At 36.3% G+C, this 19,103-nt stretch overlaps 1 protein-coding gene across 1 annotated transcript; it reads left to right on the plus strand.

The window, feature by feature from the left end:
- Window positions 1–8,105: 8,105 nt before the first annotated feature.
- LOC103962205 (probable serine/threonine-protein kinase mkcB) lies at window positions 8,106–10,109 on the plus strand. The gene has a single exon (XM_009374883.3). The coding sequence runs from the start codon at window positions 8,475–8,477 to the stop codon at window positions 9,708–9,710; it is 1,236 nt and encodes a 411-aa protein (XP_009373158.2). The 5' UTR covers window positions 8,106–8,474; the 3' UTR covers window positions 9,711–10,109.
- The last annotated feature ends 8,994 nt before the right edge of the window (window positions 10,110–19,103 follow it).

Consider the following 19,103-nt stretch of genomic DNA (forward strand, 5'->3'; position numbering starts at 1 on the left):
GTGTGTTCCACGCGTGCGAGCAGTATGTTACCTATGTACTACCCATAAATTTTGGACCTACAACTCTTAGCTTTGAACACGTGATATATGAGAAAAACGCAAGTGTTATTCTATTTTGTGTTTGCCACAGTGTGCGCGGCATCCTCTATATATATATATATATATCATTTTTGTGTAAAATATTTGTATGGTATGTGCGTGTTGCTGGAGTTTTAAGCTATAACATGGAATAGTTCAAGCTTGTCTTATTACTTTAGGCGCAAAACATAACTCCAGGACTAGATTTTGGCAAAGTTCCACAAGAACTTAGAATCGTGCAAAGTAGTTCATCCCAATCCATTCCCTGGAGTGCCCACTAGCAGCAAAGCTATGGAGAATGGTGGACAAGTTTCAATTGAGAATGGTGGAACAATGGTTATGTGGCCAATGTCAACAAAGCTATGGAGAGGAAGGAAAGGATTGTTCAGTGTGTGACTAGGCATTTGAGGATTTAAATATGGGTGTTGGTTAGTTCCTGTGATAACGAAGGCAAGACGCTTGGCTGTTTTTACAAAAAAAAAAAAAAAAAAAAAACAGAGAGAGAGACATGACACTATTAAATTACGCTAAGTGAGTGAACAGGTGTCACAAAATTAGGGAGGCCACAAAGAGGCTACAACCCTTTTTAGGTGCAGAAAATTTGAACTCAAACCAATTGCAATCTTATTTTTTTAAAAGAAATTAGATCCTGGTGAATTATGTCCCAAACAGATCATATCCCAATGAATTATGTCCCGCTGCAGCCACCATTGTTGTTAATCATCTTACTAACCAAAGTCTTCAAAGTGGATAGATGTATGCAGGTCCACTTTGTCTTATGAATTGCATGAGCGATGAGTATGTTATGTTGAGTAAAGTTGTGATTTGGCATGTGTTGTGTTACCCCTTTTTTCTGCACCAAAGTTTTTTCTAGGTCGTTTTATTTGGGTAAGATTTTTTTCATCTTTGCATATATGTTCCATGCATGTATACCCTTGCCCCTTGTGGTTGTTTTAATGGAGTTCCTTCTTCTCCCTTCTTCTGCTCTCTCATCAACCACCACTCTACCTAAAAGCCAGCATTTTTGACTTTTCTCCTTCATCCATCACCATTCCTTTTACCTTACATAATGTACTCCCCATGCATTCTTCTGTCTGTCCAACTTCCTTTCTAACTCAAATTTGCCCAAATATAATATGGTTGGCCGTTTCTGTTCTATTGCAAGTCGTCGTTGCATCGATGTACTGAATCTTTCAAAATGAAGAGCCAGCCGAACCGAATTAAAATTGCAGGAATCTAGATTGGTTTAAATTTTTTGAGCATATTTGGTTAAAACTTAAAACCAAACCAAACTGTGAATATTTTTTTACTTTAGTTTCAATTTCATGGGTGAATCAAATTGCTCCTACCCTAGGCAATGTTTTATTATCGATCAAACCCCCAAAATTGTTACTCATTACATAAACTTTAATATTCTATAAAAAATGTTTACAAGACATAAAGAACATCAATAACAAAAATAATAATCCTAAAATAGAAAAATTAAAGAAGATCAAAGTTGCAAAACTAAAACATACACTAAAACAAAAATAAATAAAAATGAAATAACAAGTCACTATAGCTACGTTTGGGGCAACCTTGTACTGCTAATGAAAATAATAGTGGTAAAATTCAAAATTCAAACTGCTGGATATGTATGAATAGAGAGAGAAAATATATGATGAATATTGAAGGAACATTCAAACTTAGAAACTTCTTTTTTTTTTTTTTTTTTTGGGTAAAGCAAAGTTCATTCAAAGAACTAAAGTATACACAAAGCCCACAATATACACAGATTCCTGCTCCAAAGACCCAAAGAAAAGGCATAAGCTTTGGCCCATACAAACCTTAAAACAAAAAGCCAGAAAAAACAAAAAAATCCTAATTGGAAAACAATCTACAGTTGCCGTTGGAATCCCATGGAAATCAGTCATCCAAACCCAAGGTTGCCTAAATCGGCCCAATTTGCGCACAATCCAAGTCATCATGATGAACTCCATACTTCTAGTCAAAGCATCATTACCTAAGGAGCTTCTAGATTGAAGTTCAGTCACCAAGGAGAACAATCCCATTAGAACAGCTGCGGCAGCGCACCTTCCCTTGCAGAATTGAAAATTCAGCATAGGAAATTTCATATTTGAACTGGGTATTGAGAACATGACTGAGAACGAGAGTTGAAATTGGAAGATCAGATACATCTACACAAGGATCCAAGTTGGATATACAAGCTATCTATAAGGGCTATAGAAGATAGGCCAAAGGAAAAAGGAAGGATTAGGGCTGCCACAGACCCAAGCTAAAGCTAGGATCGACGGCAGCAAAAGTGTAAAAAAAACTGAAGAACCAAGCTTGAAAACTGAAGAAAAAACACTCACACATTGGAGAGAAACTCCCTCATGGAATTAGAACAAAGTGGATTGTTAAGGCGCTAATTTTTCACAAGATACAATTAATATTATTGAAAGGGTGGTGCTATCCACACACTCCTCTAAATTTTTCAATCGTCATATCGAATGAATTAATGACAGAAATTAGCATAGGGTGTACCGAATGAGTACGGGTAACACTAGTCTTGTTGAAATATTAGACTTTTATGACAACAATTCCACTCCTAAAAAGCTCCCTGGGCTATAGGGAATTCAATGTCCCCAAGTGAATAGGAATTGTCTTTAGTGAACAGTAACTACCCAAGTGCATCTCCATCCCTAAACTAAATAGCCCAAGCTATTGGTATTGAAACATTATAATTTTTTATATATAAAATAATAAAAGATAATTTTATTTTTAATTTCAGATAATAATAAAAGATTGGTTGAAAGTATTTGAAAATATTGAAATGTGGTATAAGGTGGAAAAACGTGGTTACATATTTATAGTTTTTAATTGTGGCTAATGTCAGCCGTCACATGGCCAAGAAGCTGGGCCAGTCGATTTTGGCATGAGTGAGCAACTGGGCACCCTTAGAGCCCAATGGATTGGAATGGGCTAGAGGAGTTTTGGGGTGGGAGAAGAGAATCTAATCTGATATTCCCTAGAGGTTTTGAAAAGGGTGGAAGTGCTATGGTAGCAAAACTATAAGAAGTATCCTGAGGCATCATATATTAGCAAATAACTAAGGGTTGGTCCAATCTTTTTTTTTCACCAAGGTATATTAAAGAAAGCCCAACTCTGCCATAAACTATGCAAAATGTGAAATCTTCAAGGGGAGGGGAACCCAAAAAGGAGGATGGGCTTTATAAGAGTTTCTAACTGGAGATCTAGTCTTACACCAATGGGTCATAGAGAACCAAATAATCAAGTTCCGAATCCAAATAATGTTCAAGCAAGTAAAGTTGATGATGAAGATGGAGCCCCTAGGCAACATAACAACAAGCAGATGACCTTCTTTAGCTGATCAAGATAGAATCAATCACCACCAAAGAGAGTTTTCATACTTCATATGATACCTAAGCACCAATGCAATAGCATCCTCTTCAAAAGTGACTTAACTAATCTAATTTAGGCTGTTGGTAGCTTGCTAGCTGAATTCTCACCGCTAAGTTCAGTGGCTTACGACATCAAAATTAGCCTTCATTCATTTTCTAGTTTTTGAATTTGTCACATCTAACATTCTGCTAACAATGTAGCTCACATATTGTCCAAGTTAGCATTTTTTTTATGGAACATGAGTCTTTTTGGTTTGAAAAATCTCTTAACTTTATCCGAGACATTCTAGATGAAGATTGTGTTACGTTAATTATCTATACATCACTTCCATTTCTGCTAAAAAATAATGAAAAAATGTCCTAAACTTTTTATTTTCTTTTATTAGCAATAATGTACGAATATCATATTTTTGGTAACGTGTTTCGCCTTATTATTTTAGGCCTCGTTTGGCAGCTCGGACTGTACTGACTATTTCTGTCGGATAGGATAAATAGCCACCGAATAGTACTGACTAAATTAGTCGGGTGTTTGGTGCAGTATCGAACTAGTGACCGTATTATTTATACTGTGTTTGGTATTATACTAGATAGGAGGAATCAAACTTAAAAAAAAAAAATTTAAAAAAAAAAAGTGAAATCATTTTTTTTGTTCCTAGCTCTCTCCGCACCCCCCAAACACCCTCCCTCTCTCTCCCTTCTTCTTCCCCCGACTGCAGAAGAATCTCAAATAATTGTTCCCTAGCTCTCTCCGCCACACCCCCCAAACTCCCTCCCTTTCTCTCCCATATTCTTCTTCCCCGACTAAATAATCCGGGCGTTTTGGTTGGTTTTATTAAGCGGGTGTATATCGTATTATCCTATCCGACCGGTTAAATTAATCCGGCGCTTATTTAGTACGAGTGAACGCCAAACACCCGAGTCCGTATAACTAATCCTATCTGATCCTTTATCCGATCTGCCAAACAGGGCCTTAAGGTTTTGTTTTATCAGCTTGCGGTTCGATAGAGTTTCAACTGGATTTGTCCTTTTTGCAGATCCGACGATTTTGTCTCAAATCTAGATGCAGGGCCATAGTTGAAGGGTTTTAAGAGGTGTTGTAAGTTTAGCACATAGCTCCCAATTTAAAAGGTTCCACGTACAACTCCCATTACCCTATATTCTAATTAAAAAGGGGCCTACAAAAATGTATTATATGTTAATGACTTTGATATGTTGCCACAAGTGATTATCCCATATGTTTTGAAGTTTTCACTGATATGGTTAGTGACGATTGAATTGATTGTTGATGGTTTTCATTTGTAGGTCTCTTTGCTTCTTTAATATTATTTGCAACGGTTGATAAACTTTGTTAATTGATAATGAGTTGTATTTGTAAGTTTTATTCAGAATTTAGTCAAAGTTACATTTTGGCATCAATATATTGTCCAAGTATTAACTTATCTTCTTTGGAAGGCTATGGGTGTTATTAGGATATACAGCTCAAAATTAAGATGATTCAGAAATTAGGTTTATGCTACCTATTTTCTTGGTGTCTTATTTGGGTTTGGATTTGACTTCTTGGTTGGATTCCTTGATTGATGGAGAGATTTTGTTAATTACCTATTTGATTAAGATTTGGATTTACTTCCAATTAGTATTAGGATTCTCATTGTAACCTAAGTTCTCTAATTGGGTTTTGGGTGGAGGCCACCGTTTAGAGTCATAGTGTGTGGTAAACTTATGCTCATTCGTTTGGAAATTTGGTGAGAGTTAATTTCTGTGTTAAAGAATAATTTGGGAGAGACTACTCCATTTGTTATCGGTTAAGGTTTGTCGGTGTGGGATTTGGGTTGTGTTTGGGCCCAAATTAATAGATTAGGGCCGAGTAAGGTCATATGCTCAGCCCATGGTTAGACATCTTAGCCCAGCCCAGAATACTCGTTTGGAAATTTGGTGAGAGTCAATTTGTGAGTTAGAGAACAATTTAGGAGATACTCGGTTCTTTACTCATTTGGTTTAGGGTTTGTCATTATGGGATTTGGGTTATGTTTGGGCCCAAATTAATAGAGTGAGGCCACATATGGTCATATGCTTAGCCCATGGTTAAACATCTTAGCCCAACCCAGAATACTCTCGACGAGTCCAAATTGAGGAAGGATACTTGAATTGCAAGGGTGGGTTCGGCTAAGGCTTAATTCAATTAGGAGTCCTCAAAGATCAGGATGGTGTGAGAGTGTTCTTAATATTCTAAGAGTCTAGTTAAAATAAGGAAACATATTAGATACTAGAAGATGGATAGGTTCACAATCCCAAGTCTGGTAGAATTGATCGAGTCCAATTCATATAAAATAATATATGCCGAGGAAGACTAGTCCAAATAGGATTCTACCTTGGCACCAAGGAAAGTTGCTACTATAAATAGAAGAAGATGTGCAACATTCAAAGCCTTTTCAAACACACAAATTAACAAGTTTGTCTTGCGCAAACTCTCGCTCTACGTGAAACCCTCTCAATCCTAAGAAAATACTAACCTTTTTAACTTTGTCGAGCACATCTTTAGTTGGTCTTAATAGCACTGTGGTTGATAACCAGTGATAACAACATTGGAGCCGTAGAATCAAGCGACCAAGGAGCACCTTCAGTTAGCCTTAACAACACTGTTTCGAGACTGACTGGTTATTTATCCAAGTCTCGGCCAGGAAGAAGTCTTTAAGCCTTTGTTAGAAGAGGTCACTTCATTGGCTTTCTCAACGAAGTCAGGTGTTACCAGGTTACATCGTTTGACACATTGAAAGTCGAATTTATTTTATGAGGATATTTACAAGTGCATTTCAGAGTTCGGCATTCAGACGGCCGAACCACATTTACCATCAAGACACTTATCTCTTTTGAGTATTTGTGTCTGTATAGTCTGATATTGATTTGGTGAACTTATATTTGCACAAATATAATTACAGCGATCGAGCCCAGTGCCGACGATTCGTTAACTTCGAAGAAACTAGCAGCCTTGTCTTCGGGCTCTAAAACCTAGAGGCCGAGACGAGTTCCTTCCTCCGTCGCAATCACAAAACACATAAGTCAGCAGTGCATTCGACACCACCACCACCATATTCATTTACTCACCAACTGAGCTCATTCGTTGAGTTGACACACCCCGTATTCAACAAAATGACGTAGTTAGCTCATTAGCTATTTAGCTCGCGTGCCACGTTGGCTAAATAGTTTTTAGGGTCAACAAGTTGTGAGAGTTTAAACTCTCTTTTGTAATCTTCGTTTGGTGAAATTCATCGTTGTGCTTCGTGCATGAACGTAGGCTTTTATATCGAACTACGTAAATCTCGTGTTATTTTAAGATTGTTAGTTTTAGTTTTCGCCTACAACGTTAATGTTTGATACTTTGTTAGAATTCGCTTCCATTTGCGCATGAAAGTACAACAATGGGTTCATTTAGAAGTGTTTTAAAATAACTGAAAGCATGTTTAAAGAAGATGTTTTTGGGTTCCAAAAGCACAACTATTTTCACTTTAAGTGTTTTTCCAATATTCACTTGCATTTTACTAAGGATTAGTTCCAAAAACATTTTCATCAAAAGTGTTTTCATCCATTTTAAAAGTACTTTTAAAGAGCCCTATATTAAAGATATCCATATTTATAATTTTTGCACATGACCTCCAAAAGTTCATCCAATAATATAATCTCGTCTCTTCATCAAATAATTCTTATGTGTCTGAGTGTCTCCACGATAACTTCTTGTTTTTAAGTTTGGATTTGGTAAATAAATATAGAAAAGGATAATATACTTAATTTGATGATGAACAAAGAGAATATGATATTATCCCAAGGCTTGCCATTGTTACCTAAATTAGTTCATTTGATAATTATTTTCAGTATCAACATGAAAGACATAGGCAAAAAGATAAGACAGGAGAAGTTTCAAAACAGTAATAGCGATAGTTTTCCAAAAAAAAAAAAAAAACAAAAAAAAAAAAAATAGTAATAGCGATATAGATTGAGCCTAGGGAAAGTAGCGGTTTCGTTCCCTTCTAGCCTTCTGCCCAATTTAGTTGTTAGCCCGCCTCTTTCCTTGTTTTCTACTTTCTAGTTCTAGCAAATTCTTCGTTTCACTTTTAATTCAATTTAATTTCTTAAGAAAACAGTATAATTCAATTATTTTTGCCAAATTCCTTTATAAAAAATTATTTTTTGGTAAATTAATTTTGTGAATTTCCAACCTTTAACTTTCATATCGCTTTCTTCCTTTCACAATTCACAGTCTTCCTTTCACAATTCACAGTCATCCTCTCTCTCTCCCTCTCTCTCTCTCTCTCTCTCTCTCTCTCTCACTTTGAATTTGACCCGCTGCCAGCCACCGGCACCCTCCTTTTTCCTACTCCAATGGCGACCCCACCCAGCACTCTCTCTCTCTCTAGAGATAGAGGATCTTTCTAAAGCTTGAGAATTGAGCCCCCTCTCTCTTTGTCTCAAGAGCAGAAAGACTAAATAAATAAACCTTTCCTTCCTCTTTCATCTCTCTTTTGCTTCTCTGAAACCCTAGCAGTTCAGCCCTCCAAAACATATAGGGAAAAAAGAATCACAGAAAAAAGTAGTTCCCAAAGAAATCAAAAAACAAAAAGAAAGAAGAAAAGGAGACCCTCTCCTTCTCTCCGATCCATCCATCCATCCATCCATCCATCAGTTTTTATATTCTCTCTTCTTTTAATAGAAACTTTTGGCTCTCCAACTGAAAGACAAGGAAAAGATTTTGCTTCCAATTTCAGATCTCAGGGCTTCAATGATAAAGACACGTTCCTCTTTCTCTCTCCCTCTCTCAAAAAGCTGTTCTTAGACAAGGAGATATGAAATATTTGTATCAGTCTTCCATTCACTTCACCATGCCTTTTTTCCCACTACCCTCATAATCTCTCTCTCTCTCTCTCTCTCTCTCTTCTCTCTCTCTCTCTCTCTCTCTCCAAATAATTTGTGACCATCTCCATCTTCTTGTTCATAGTAGCCATGGATTCTGGTAATAGTGGAAGTATGCAATCTTCAAGTGGTGGTGAAACTCAAGACCATGAAATCTCTAGACCCGATTCGATCCCGGGTTACTTGAATTCTCCGACCGGCCACTTATTTGCTACCTCCGACCCAACAGTACACCCATCTCTCCTTTCTCAATACCAAAACCACCCACCCACTACCACAACACTTTTTGATCATCATCTCTCATCTAGTAATTACACTTACGATCATTTCCACACAACATTGTCTCATCCCCAACCAAACTCATCAAACCCAAATTTCATCCCCAGCCCAAGATCCAATCAACCCAACTCCACCAACCCCATTCCCAACCCACAACCTTCATCAACTACTACAGAAGCACGAGGAGGACAGACCAACACCGTTGCCACCCGAAACACGAAGAAGAGGACAAGAGCTTCTAGAAGGGCACCAACCACCGTTCTCACCACCGACACGTCTAATTTTCGGGCAATGGTGCAGGAGTTCACTGGTATCCCAGCACCCCCATTTTCAGCTTCATCCTCATCACCATACGCTCGAAGACTCGAAATGTTTGGCTCCGGAACAAGGTCACCTCTCTACCCTTTACGTCCTTCGGCTCAAAAGGTCCATCAGCCAGCCCCATTTCTCTCTCCTTCTAATTCTAATTCTTCGTTGTTGATGATGATGAGCAATAGTATTAGTACTATGGTTGATGCTACTAATATTGCTACTACTAGTAATAATAGCAATGTTAATTTCAGTTCAACTAATTACCAATTACTATCTGATCATCATCAAAATCAAGGCCTCTTCCAAAGCATGCAAAACCCTATTCTCACATTCCAATCCCTACCACAGCAGCCTCCTCCATTCCATTCTTCAATCAATGTGCCTAATTTTGGGGCAAGACCTACCCCCCGGGGAGTAATTGATAATTTGGCCATGCATTCATCACTTGAGGACCAATTGGGTCCGAACCGTCATGGATCATCACCATATGTTAACACAAACCAGCTCGGTGGTGATGGTGTTGGATCAATAGACGACAGCCATGTAGCAGCTTCAGATGGGAATGGAGGCTGGAGGGATCATGGAGTACTTGGATCAAGGGATGGGGGATTATCATCACATGATCACCATTTGAGGCCTAGTTTGGACAAGTGTTTGGAGATGGGCAATGTTAATTCTACTACTAGAGGTGAAGGTGCGGTGGACTCGTGGATTTCTCCTAATTCAGATCACTAGATAATGTTAAATCTAGCTGCTGGTACTAGTACTACTGCTTGAAAGAGAGCCATTGGTCGCGGTGGTGGTGGTGGTGATAACGAAGAACCTACATAGATAGCTGCTGTTCTTTTTATCATTCACCATTCAATCATTTTGCAGTGAGAAAAAAATCGAGGTAAGTGACGAAAAATGACTTAACCAATTATGATACCGTGACAATACTTAATATGACGCATCATCGGTAGTTCAATTATATACAGTTGTGTATAGCTAGCTAGGTACCATACCTTCTTAATTTATTATATGTAGCTGGGATTTATTTGTAGGATATGTATTTACAGTACCAGTTTTTTCTTTCTTTCTTTTATTGTATTACAACTTACAAAGTATATATTCATTCCTATCGTATTTTCGCCATTGATAATCACTTTTTAAGTCTTAAAAAAATGTGCTTTGGTTACTACTGCAAAGAGAATATATACACATATGGAATAAAAATAAACAGACAGTATAAGAATAATTAGAAAAGTCGATGCTCTGCGGATGGACGGATGGGAGATATTTGCCTGGAGATTTTCCTGCCGTTGAGTTAAAACATATTACGTATTACAAGCTACAAGCTTGATGTTAGATTATTTGCCTATGAATATTAAGTGAATAGGTTTAATGTATGATGTCTAATTGATTGTTTGCTGAGCGAGTTATGGGTTTTTGTACGTTTCTTTCCTTTTAGCTGGCTTTGTTAATAACCTTTTATTACTAACTAATTCTTACTGTTGGAATTTGCTAACACACACTGTTTCATCGTTGTGTTACTATATCTCGTGCACTTTTGAAACATAGAAGTTATGATGGAGCTGTTGGTGGCAAAGGTTTGGGGAATCCTTACCTGCCGCAATCATAAATCATGAGAGTCATCACTAGTTTTTGTGCTCATTACCCCAATTTCCTTCCGTATTGTGGTAAAAGAGCTTCCATATATCTTGCTATTATCTTTAGCTTCACTAGGTTTAAGAATCATAAAACCAGGTTCTTAGGATTTTCAATTTGATCAGTAATGTTTTTCTTGAGAACAAATGATAATTCCATTAACTTATTCCAAGAAAAAGGGCTAGGGTCTCACTAAACTTTTCCGAAGAAAATCACATGGAGAAAACAATGGGTTCGGGAAAGAACACCACCAATTTCAGAAAATTAAGCACAATTAAACAATGGGTTTAGGAAAGAACATCACCAATTTCAGAAAATTAAGCACAATTCGTTACAGAATTAAAACGAAAAACATGTGTAGTAATTTAATCAAAGAGATCGAACTATGCTTGATTTTAGAGATACAGAAGGCAGAAAAGTCCATAAAATTGATATGCACATTTTTAGTTTTATTTCCAGAAATTTTTGCATTGATTTGATCTGGTCTCTTTCTCATATTTCTTCTCGTTACTTTTTCTTAATTTAACTTGTGGATGTCAAACGTGTTCCACAACAATTGTACTAATAATTAAGAAATTGTGAGCATCAATGAGCCGAATAGATAATATACCAAAATTCGTAACGCATTATGTAAATAACAAATGGATAAAATGTGAACCATACATATACACTTGTCAATTCAACAAATAATTATATGGATTACTAAGTGCTGGAATTCCCCAAACCTCACTTAATTGATCGATTATATATAGTGCTTAAAAGTTGCAAAGTATTAAAACTAAAACTCAGTGAAAATTTGCCTATAGCACTAATTAAGTTCGTGCAGGAACTTAACTAGTTGGCAAAATTACCCCATACCGCATGCACCTTTTTACATGGTGGATGGGACTCGCATAGCATGCATGGGTGAATCGTACTATGAAAAATTAATATAACTAGTAGATATTGTACAAATATAGGTAGGTTTTGCAACTCTAGTTGAAGTCTATTCATATGTTTGAAGGTTTAAGTTCCAATCTTTCATTTTCTAATATCGTTTGATTATTAAAAACGAAAATCAAACTAATTGATTGAAAAATTGTTTAAGAGGAATTAAAAGGCATCAAGTAATTATCGTCCAAAATTAAAACGATAATGACGAGAGTGATAGACAAACAGAGAAGGATTGATTTTGGATTTTTGGAATCATGACAACATATTGAGGTGGTGACATGTGACTAGTCCTTTTTGGATTATGGTGACTCATGGCCCATGCCAGGGAATAACACGGTATTATAGCAATTAGCAATGATGTTCTTCACTTCACCATCCATCCGTCTACCCATCCTTCTTTTCAGTTCACTCAGTTGCCCTCACTTCACCCTGCAATTTCCGTCTCTCTCTCGATTGGCTCCTCAAATCAAATTAAGGCGGAATTAGCGTTATTAAGCTTATTGGAATTTGTGTTGCGTTGCCTTTGCACGCCAAGAAATTAAGATACAAAGAAGCGGCTTTAACCCTCATCATCATCATACATAATATATAAAAAAAAAATAATGATCAAGTTTTTTGTTTCTTTCTATCAAGAGTCAATCATATGTAGGAGAATTGTACTGCAATAATTAAGGGGTGATTTTTCTCTTCTTTTTTCTTTTTCCAACTTATCATGTTAATAAGCCTCTTTTTCTCTTTAATTTCTTTATTTATTCGCTGTGGTTGTGCATGTTTTAGTACACGCAATCCATGACGTATGTGGAACTTTGAAGAGACTCGAATGTTAAGAACTCGTGGCTCGGACTGGTTCCAGCTTTAGCCTGCAATTTTGGATGAATCCCGCTTCTCTTCCCTTCCAGTTTCCATACTTTCACATTTCCTTTTATTTTTTACGATCACCATTAAGTCACGTTAACATTTTATATTGATTTTTTTTATAAAGATAATAAGACAAAAGGTAATAGTGATATAAAATGTTGACATGGCTTAACCGTGACCACACAAATAGGAGGGGAAGGGAGTATATGGGAACTCGGAGAGCATAGAAGCCAGGTCCATTTTGGATCACTTAATTTTGTTGGTCCTAAAATCCCAAGAAAGTAGCATTTTCTTTTAACAAACAATATTATTTATATTAAAGAGTAGGGGAGTGAGCTAAACCTCATAATAAGCTAACAATAATGTGGTTTAAATTTTCATTTGGCAAGAATCAAACCTCAGACCTCTCACTTACAAATGAAAAGGAATACCACTAGACCGTAGTACTAAATGACTCAAGAAAGTAGTATACTACTTGTATGAGAACTCCTTTTGACAATTATTTAGGTCTTCAGCATTCAACTTATTTAAGGCATATACTAGACTAGATTAGGATTTTGGGACCTTAAACAATTAGGATTTAGAGGCAAATTCTAAACCCTAATGGACCTAAACCAATAATGTAGATGTGTTAGTGTGTTAACATATTATATGTAGAAGATAGAAATCCCAACTTCCTATGTATGCTGATGTGTTTACATTTTAAGACATGGGACCATCCTCGTTGTCATTTTCATCGTACAATTAGGTATACAATAGGCAGCCCACCAATGATCTAACACTAAAGAAAAGTCCGTGCCTGAAAACAACAGCTAAACAAAAGCCACATATTGGCTATTCCACAACTTAACGTGAATTAGTCGCCTACTCTTAGCCAACAAAGAAAAGTATGTTTAAACAATTCAAAATCCAAGTATGTATAACAATAATTCTCGCGCTGCAGTTTTGTAGATTTTGGAAGTTCTAATTAGAAAAGTGGATTTTGATGACTAACTCGTTTCCTTGGCTCTAGAAAGTTTCAACTTGTGAACCACATAGCGGCCAACAGCATTTTAGTCCATCCTGTTTTTTTTTTTTTTTTTTTTTTTTTTTTCTTCTTTGAAAGCTAGGAATTCACATTCCAAGGCTAAGAAGCAAAAACAGGTACAAGAAAGCCTACCACGAGGCAAACACCATGATAGACCAACCTTTTTTTTTATTATTTTTTATTTTTATTTGAAAGCTAGGAATTCACATTCCAAGGCTAAGAAGCGAAAACAGGTACAAGAAAACCTACCACGAGGCAAACACCATGATAGACCAACCAAGAACAAGGCAGTGAAAGGGGATACAACCAATAAACACTTCAACCAAGTAAAAGTGTCACCCCAAAACACCACCACAACAAAACTAATGAGGACACGGGAGACCATCATTACATAAGACATGAAGAGGTTGAAGTAAAGGTGTCACCTCAAAACACCACCACAGCAAAACTAATGAGGACACGGGGGACCATCATTACACAAGACATGAAGAGCGACCACAAGCATTGGACACAAAAAACAATCAAATACAAATAGGCTAAGCCGGGATTTTAATTCATTGGGTACCCTCATCAAGCTAATTCGTGATACTAAATTGATTTAATAACATGCATGTCGACGTTTATTACCCAGAAAAAGAAAGAAAAAACTTAATATTTCTCATAATGAAAACCACAAGAAATTGTTATAGCAAATAAAATACGGTGTTGTGCATATGGCGCTTTACCACAATGGTGGAAAGTAATAATGTCTATGCACTCTAGTGTATATTTGATCCGGTTGATTCCCCTTATTCGCAACATTTAACAATTTAACTCTCTAACGCTATTGTTAATAAATAAATAAAAAAGAATATTATTTGCACTCAAACTTTTTATCTATAGAAATAAAAATACATTTATGTGAGAAATGAGAATAAACATCTAGAATGAGGATAACAGTTGTTTCTTGATTTACCATATCAATAAATAAATAAAAAACAAAAACTCTAATATTACACAGAAAAAAAAAAAAAAAAAAAACAATCAATCGTCAACTACTCCAACTCTTTTTAACTTGTTCCCATTCTGATCAGAGGCAATCCCTCTTACTCGCTTCCCTCCCATTTCCTTTTTGTTTTCCTTCTTGTCGCTCTTTTGTTCTGCCGAAGATATCCGAGGATCATTTTCCTGAGGTTCCCGGGAATTCCGTAATCAAAGTCGTTCATGTGCGGTCAGTTTTCGTTAGATACTATTTATATTTAATTTTAAAATTTAAATTTCAAATAATTTATAACCGCGCGATATACGATGAAGGACCACGATCACGGGATTTCCAGAAAAAAGATTCGGCAAGGATCCTTCTTGGTTGTAATCTCTCTCTCGCTTTGTCAATTAAAACTTTTTTAAAAAAGTAAATCTAGAGACTACTACTTACTGCTCAACCTCAAATCTTAAAGCAACGGTTGTTGTTCATATTCGACATTGTGGTTTTTTTGTTAATTCTTGTGGTTTGTACGTCTGACTAATGACAATAAGGATGAAGCTCGATATTTTAAGGTTACTCATAACAGTGGCTTCTTTGTTGATGGTTACTCATGGTGCTTTTATGGTAGTTATTCAGCTTGCCTTATTTCTCATGAGTGTTATATTCTATGTTGGTTGGATATGGGTCATTTATGGCTAAGAAAATGTATTTTATTTCTAATGAGCTTGTAATGTGGAGTTGCGGTGTTTATTTTGGCATATGTGCCTTCTTGTTCTTGTACCAAAGATTTCATGTGCTTTTTTCATAGGTTAGATTTGCTCCAACTTCACATTTGGCATGCCTAATCCTATGAGTTCTTGATCGTTCTTAATGCAGTTTCATATTATCTTTATTTAAAAAAAAAAATAAAAAAAAATAAAAAAACACTATCTAGCTAAGACTCATTCATTCCAATATAAACATGACATTCCTAAAGAACAAAACACATTATGCAAACAAAGTAAACATCTTTTATCGTCAAAGACATTTGCCAGTTGGCACCTTATACAACAAATTGTTAACTATATGCTAAAACATATTTTTCGAGAAGTTAACAAAGTAACTATATGCTAAAGCATATGATTTTACTATGTTATGACACAAGTACAGCCAATCTAGTAGTTCAACAATCGTTTTCGTAGAATAGTTTTTAGGTTAAAACTTTGACATGTTTGATAATAAAACCTGCAGAGGATTGTAGTTTTCTTTTTTCTTCAAAGAAAAAACAAAGTAAACTGAGAGAGAGAGAGAGAGAGAGAGAGAGAGAGAGAGAGAGAGAGAGAGTGAGAGAGAGAGAGAGAGCGATCACAGATGTTTTAATTTTGAATGCTTAATGAATGTCTCAAGAATATATGATATACAACTTGGGAGGTGTGGGGGTTTCAGTTTCAGTACTGCAGACATGGAGACATTATCCATGTCTGCCTCACCGGGTCTCAGGTAGTTTTCGTTAACCCCACATGTCCCCCACTACGTACATACATATTTCTCTTCTAGATTGTAGAAGATGCAAGGCCCTTGGCAACAATTAATAATCCCAATTGTAGTTCTCCGTCCTAGATTGGAATCGTTCGGACCTTTAGCGAGTATTCCTCCAAGAACAAGCACACTCGAAGGCACCATGGCCTCATCTGCAATTCGCAAGCTGTCTGTAAAACAGTGCGATATGATGTATTCAACTTTAATTTTATCAAATAACATCATAAGCTCTAAACACCGAATAGGAACTCACTGAACCGACTAAATGAACCAAGGAAAAAAAAATTTGTTATATATTTTAGGGTAGGTTATAATTTTCTGGTAAGAGAATGGGAATCTAGTTCATGATTTCACCAACGTGACGCACAAAACGACGTCAGAGCCACTTCATACATCTTAATCATCATGGTTCACACTTGCAAATCCAAACGGTAAAGACGCAATTGGAGGCGTCGTGCGCGCTCCGGAGCCCAACAAAGAGGCGGGAACTAAGGAAGAGCCGTACACGTGTATGGTGAGATGTTGCACACCACGTGGGAAGGTGGTGAGAGTGGGTCTCCACCTTGTCACCTTGATGTGTGGGGCCGTGGGGGCGGTGCGGTAGGAGCCTATGAGCTAGGGCTTCGTCTCTCAGCTTGTTCACAGTACACCGTGAGAGACAGAGAGAGAGGGCAAGTTGTGGAAAAGGCAATCATTTGATGGGTGCTTTGCAGCGTCTGCTCACTAGTCCCCATGGAGATTATGTCTGATGCTGACACCTTTTGGTCATTCCTTGTTTGCACTCTGCAAACCCAGCACCATAGCTATCATGTTTACATATTCTTCCACTTCTGCAGTCGCTAAACTGGTTTTCTCGTTCAATACAAATCGTATTGAAGATGTTAGAATGCGGAGAACTTTCCCATTTCAGAAAGAAACTTTGCAACAACTTTATCACAAGGTGTTGGGTTATTGTCAATTTAATCAATTGGTCTTTATGTTGTATGAGTAGGTTATCACGCATGCCAAGCGTAATGACATGACTTAACGTGTTTATCTCATTGTGTTGTTTAAACATTTAACTTGATGTCATTTTATCTAAAAATGTAAAATATTATCCATATCAAAAAGTTAAGAAATTCTATAGACTTATGAAAAGTTTAACTACTTAAAACTATAATTAATTTATAGTGCCGTAGTGAAACTTTAACTTCTTTTAGAATATTCACAACCAGAATTTTTTTTAATAAACAATATTATCAAAACTAAAGAAGTGGGCTAAGCCTCACACTGGACTAGCAATAATATGGTTTAAGTTTATCTTTACGTGAGAATCTAATCTAAGACCTATCATTTATAACTGAATAGGAATATCACTAGACCGTAGTACTAAGTAGCTATTCACATGCATAATTAATCGTCTTATAACTCACAACCACAAGTCAATCATTTGGTCATCTCTAATACTAAAATTATATTATCCTACTTATATTCTTTTATTGTGATTGAAAAGTAGTGGTGGTTTAAGCTTTTAGTTTTCTATGCATATATTCATTTGGTGTTTTTATTCAACAATCAAGTTTGAGTTTTAATGGTTGAAGTTAAAACTCAAATGTTATTTTCTTGTTGGTTTGTGTGTATCTCTTTCTCTCTCAATATGACTCAAAAGTTGTATATAAGTTTTCACTTTAAAAGAAGAATATTAAATTTGAACTCCAATATAATATTTGAGTAAACATTTGGGATGTGATATCCACACACTCCAATTTACTTCTCATATACCTTTTTAATTTTCGGCCGTCGAATCGGATGAATTGAAGAAGATCAATGGACAGAACTTATCAAGGATGTGTGAGAAGTAAAATAAGGTGTGTGGGTAGAGCACATCCCAAACATTTATGTGCATGTTACGTTGATTTTACATATACTTTCTACCTCCTTTGCCTATTATTTAGTTATGATTTCTGTTCGAGTTTTGCAGAAAATATGATTTGAGAACAAAGCATGAATTTCATGGTTAATATACGAGAAAACAAAGGAATTCATGAGATGGGCTGCGTGAGGTTTGATGGACTTGTGCAAGTCAGCCTAATATTGGGATATGGGGCAGCGAAAAATAGTCTAAATTGTGTAAATTGGCAAGCCCAGGTTTCTAATCGAATTGGTGGGCGATGCTGCTCTAATTTCCTAATCCAAATTAGTGCTTATAATGTTTGCTACAAGGATTGGTATTAATCTCCCTGTTGCGTCAGACAAAAGGAAGTAAAGAAGACAACATAACAAGGACACCAGCGCCCAAATTGAGGGAACCTCCAAGCACATTCACTCGTATAATACAGAGAGGGAGAGAGAAGCCGAGAGCAAGGAAGGAATTGGAAAATTCAAGCCTATCTTCGTTAGGTCAGGTCGGTGTTCTTGTATTTTGTCTATCTTCGTTATTTTCATTCATCTTTCATATTTACTTGCATTTTGTTTCTGGGCAGATCTAATTTTGTCATCAAAATTCTTGTAATATTTTTATAATTTAAATTATCACAATTAGTAAATTTATATTAATCTGATCCTTGTTGGAACAACATTCTACTTGAAACATATTGTGCGCTTGCGATTATCACAACAACACATTGAAGATGGCCTTATAATGAAAGGACATATTCGACTACTATACTTCAATGTTATTAGAAGTAATATGATCAATAATATTACAAACACACAACATATTATGTGAGAGACCTTAATTTCAGTTCCGATAAACGACAAAAAAAAGGTATTGCCAAGAGTGTACTACTATTAAGAGTGTACTACTACTTTAATATTTAATATTAAATTGTCATTTCAATGTTTTCAGTTGTGTGAGAAATTAAAAGTTCAATTCTAATAAATGATAGAACTCGATACAATATATGACGTGTGGTATGGACTAGCCAAAATTCGTACTAGAAGAAAAAGGAAAAAGATTTCAACTTTGGGCCCTTTTATTGGTTGGGAAACCCAAATAAGTGTCACCCATCTATTTGAACCCAAAGCCCATTCTAACCTAATCGGCCTACACAGTATTCAAAAAATGTCAAACGAAGCCTGAGTAGGCAAGTAGTTCTTCTTGTAGAAAGCTGTGATCTATAAATGCAAACTCTGCCGTTAACTAATTTAACATTTAACCAAATAAAATCTAAACGGTTGACCCGACATACCCAGCTGGCCC

The sequence above is a fragment of a genome, unplaced genomic scaffold, assembly GCF_019419815.1.
Source record: "Pyrus x bretschneideri cultivar Hongxiangsu unplaced genomic scaffold, Pyrus_bretschneideri_v1 Contig17, whole genome shotgun sequence".
Taxonomy (NCBI): domain Eukaryota; kingdom Viridiplantae; phylum Streptophyta; class Magnoliopsida; order Rosales; family Rosaceae; genus Pyrus; species Pyrus x bretschneideri.

Excerpts from the sequence above, each read along its gene's own strand:
- LOC103962205 (XM_009374883.3), top strand. The coding sequence starts at position 8,475 with ATGGATTCTGGTAATAGTGGAAGTATGCAATCTTCAAGTGGTGGTGAA.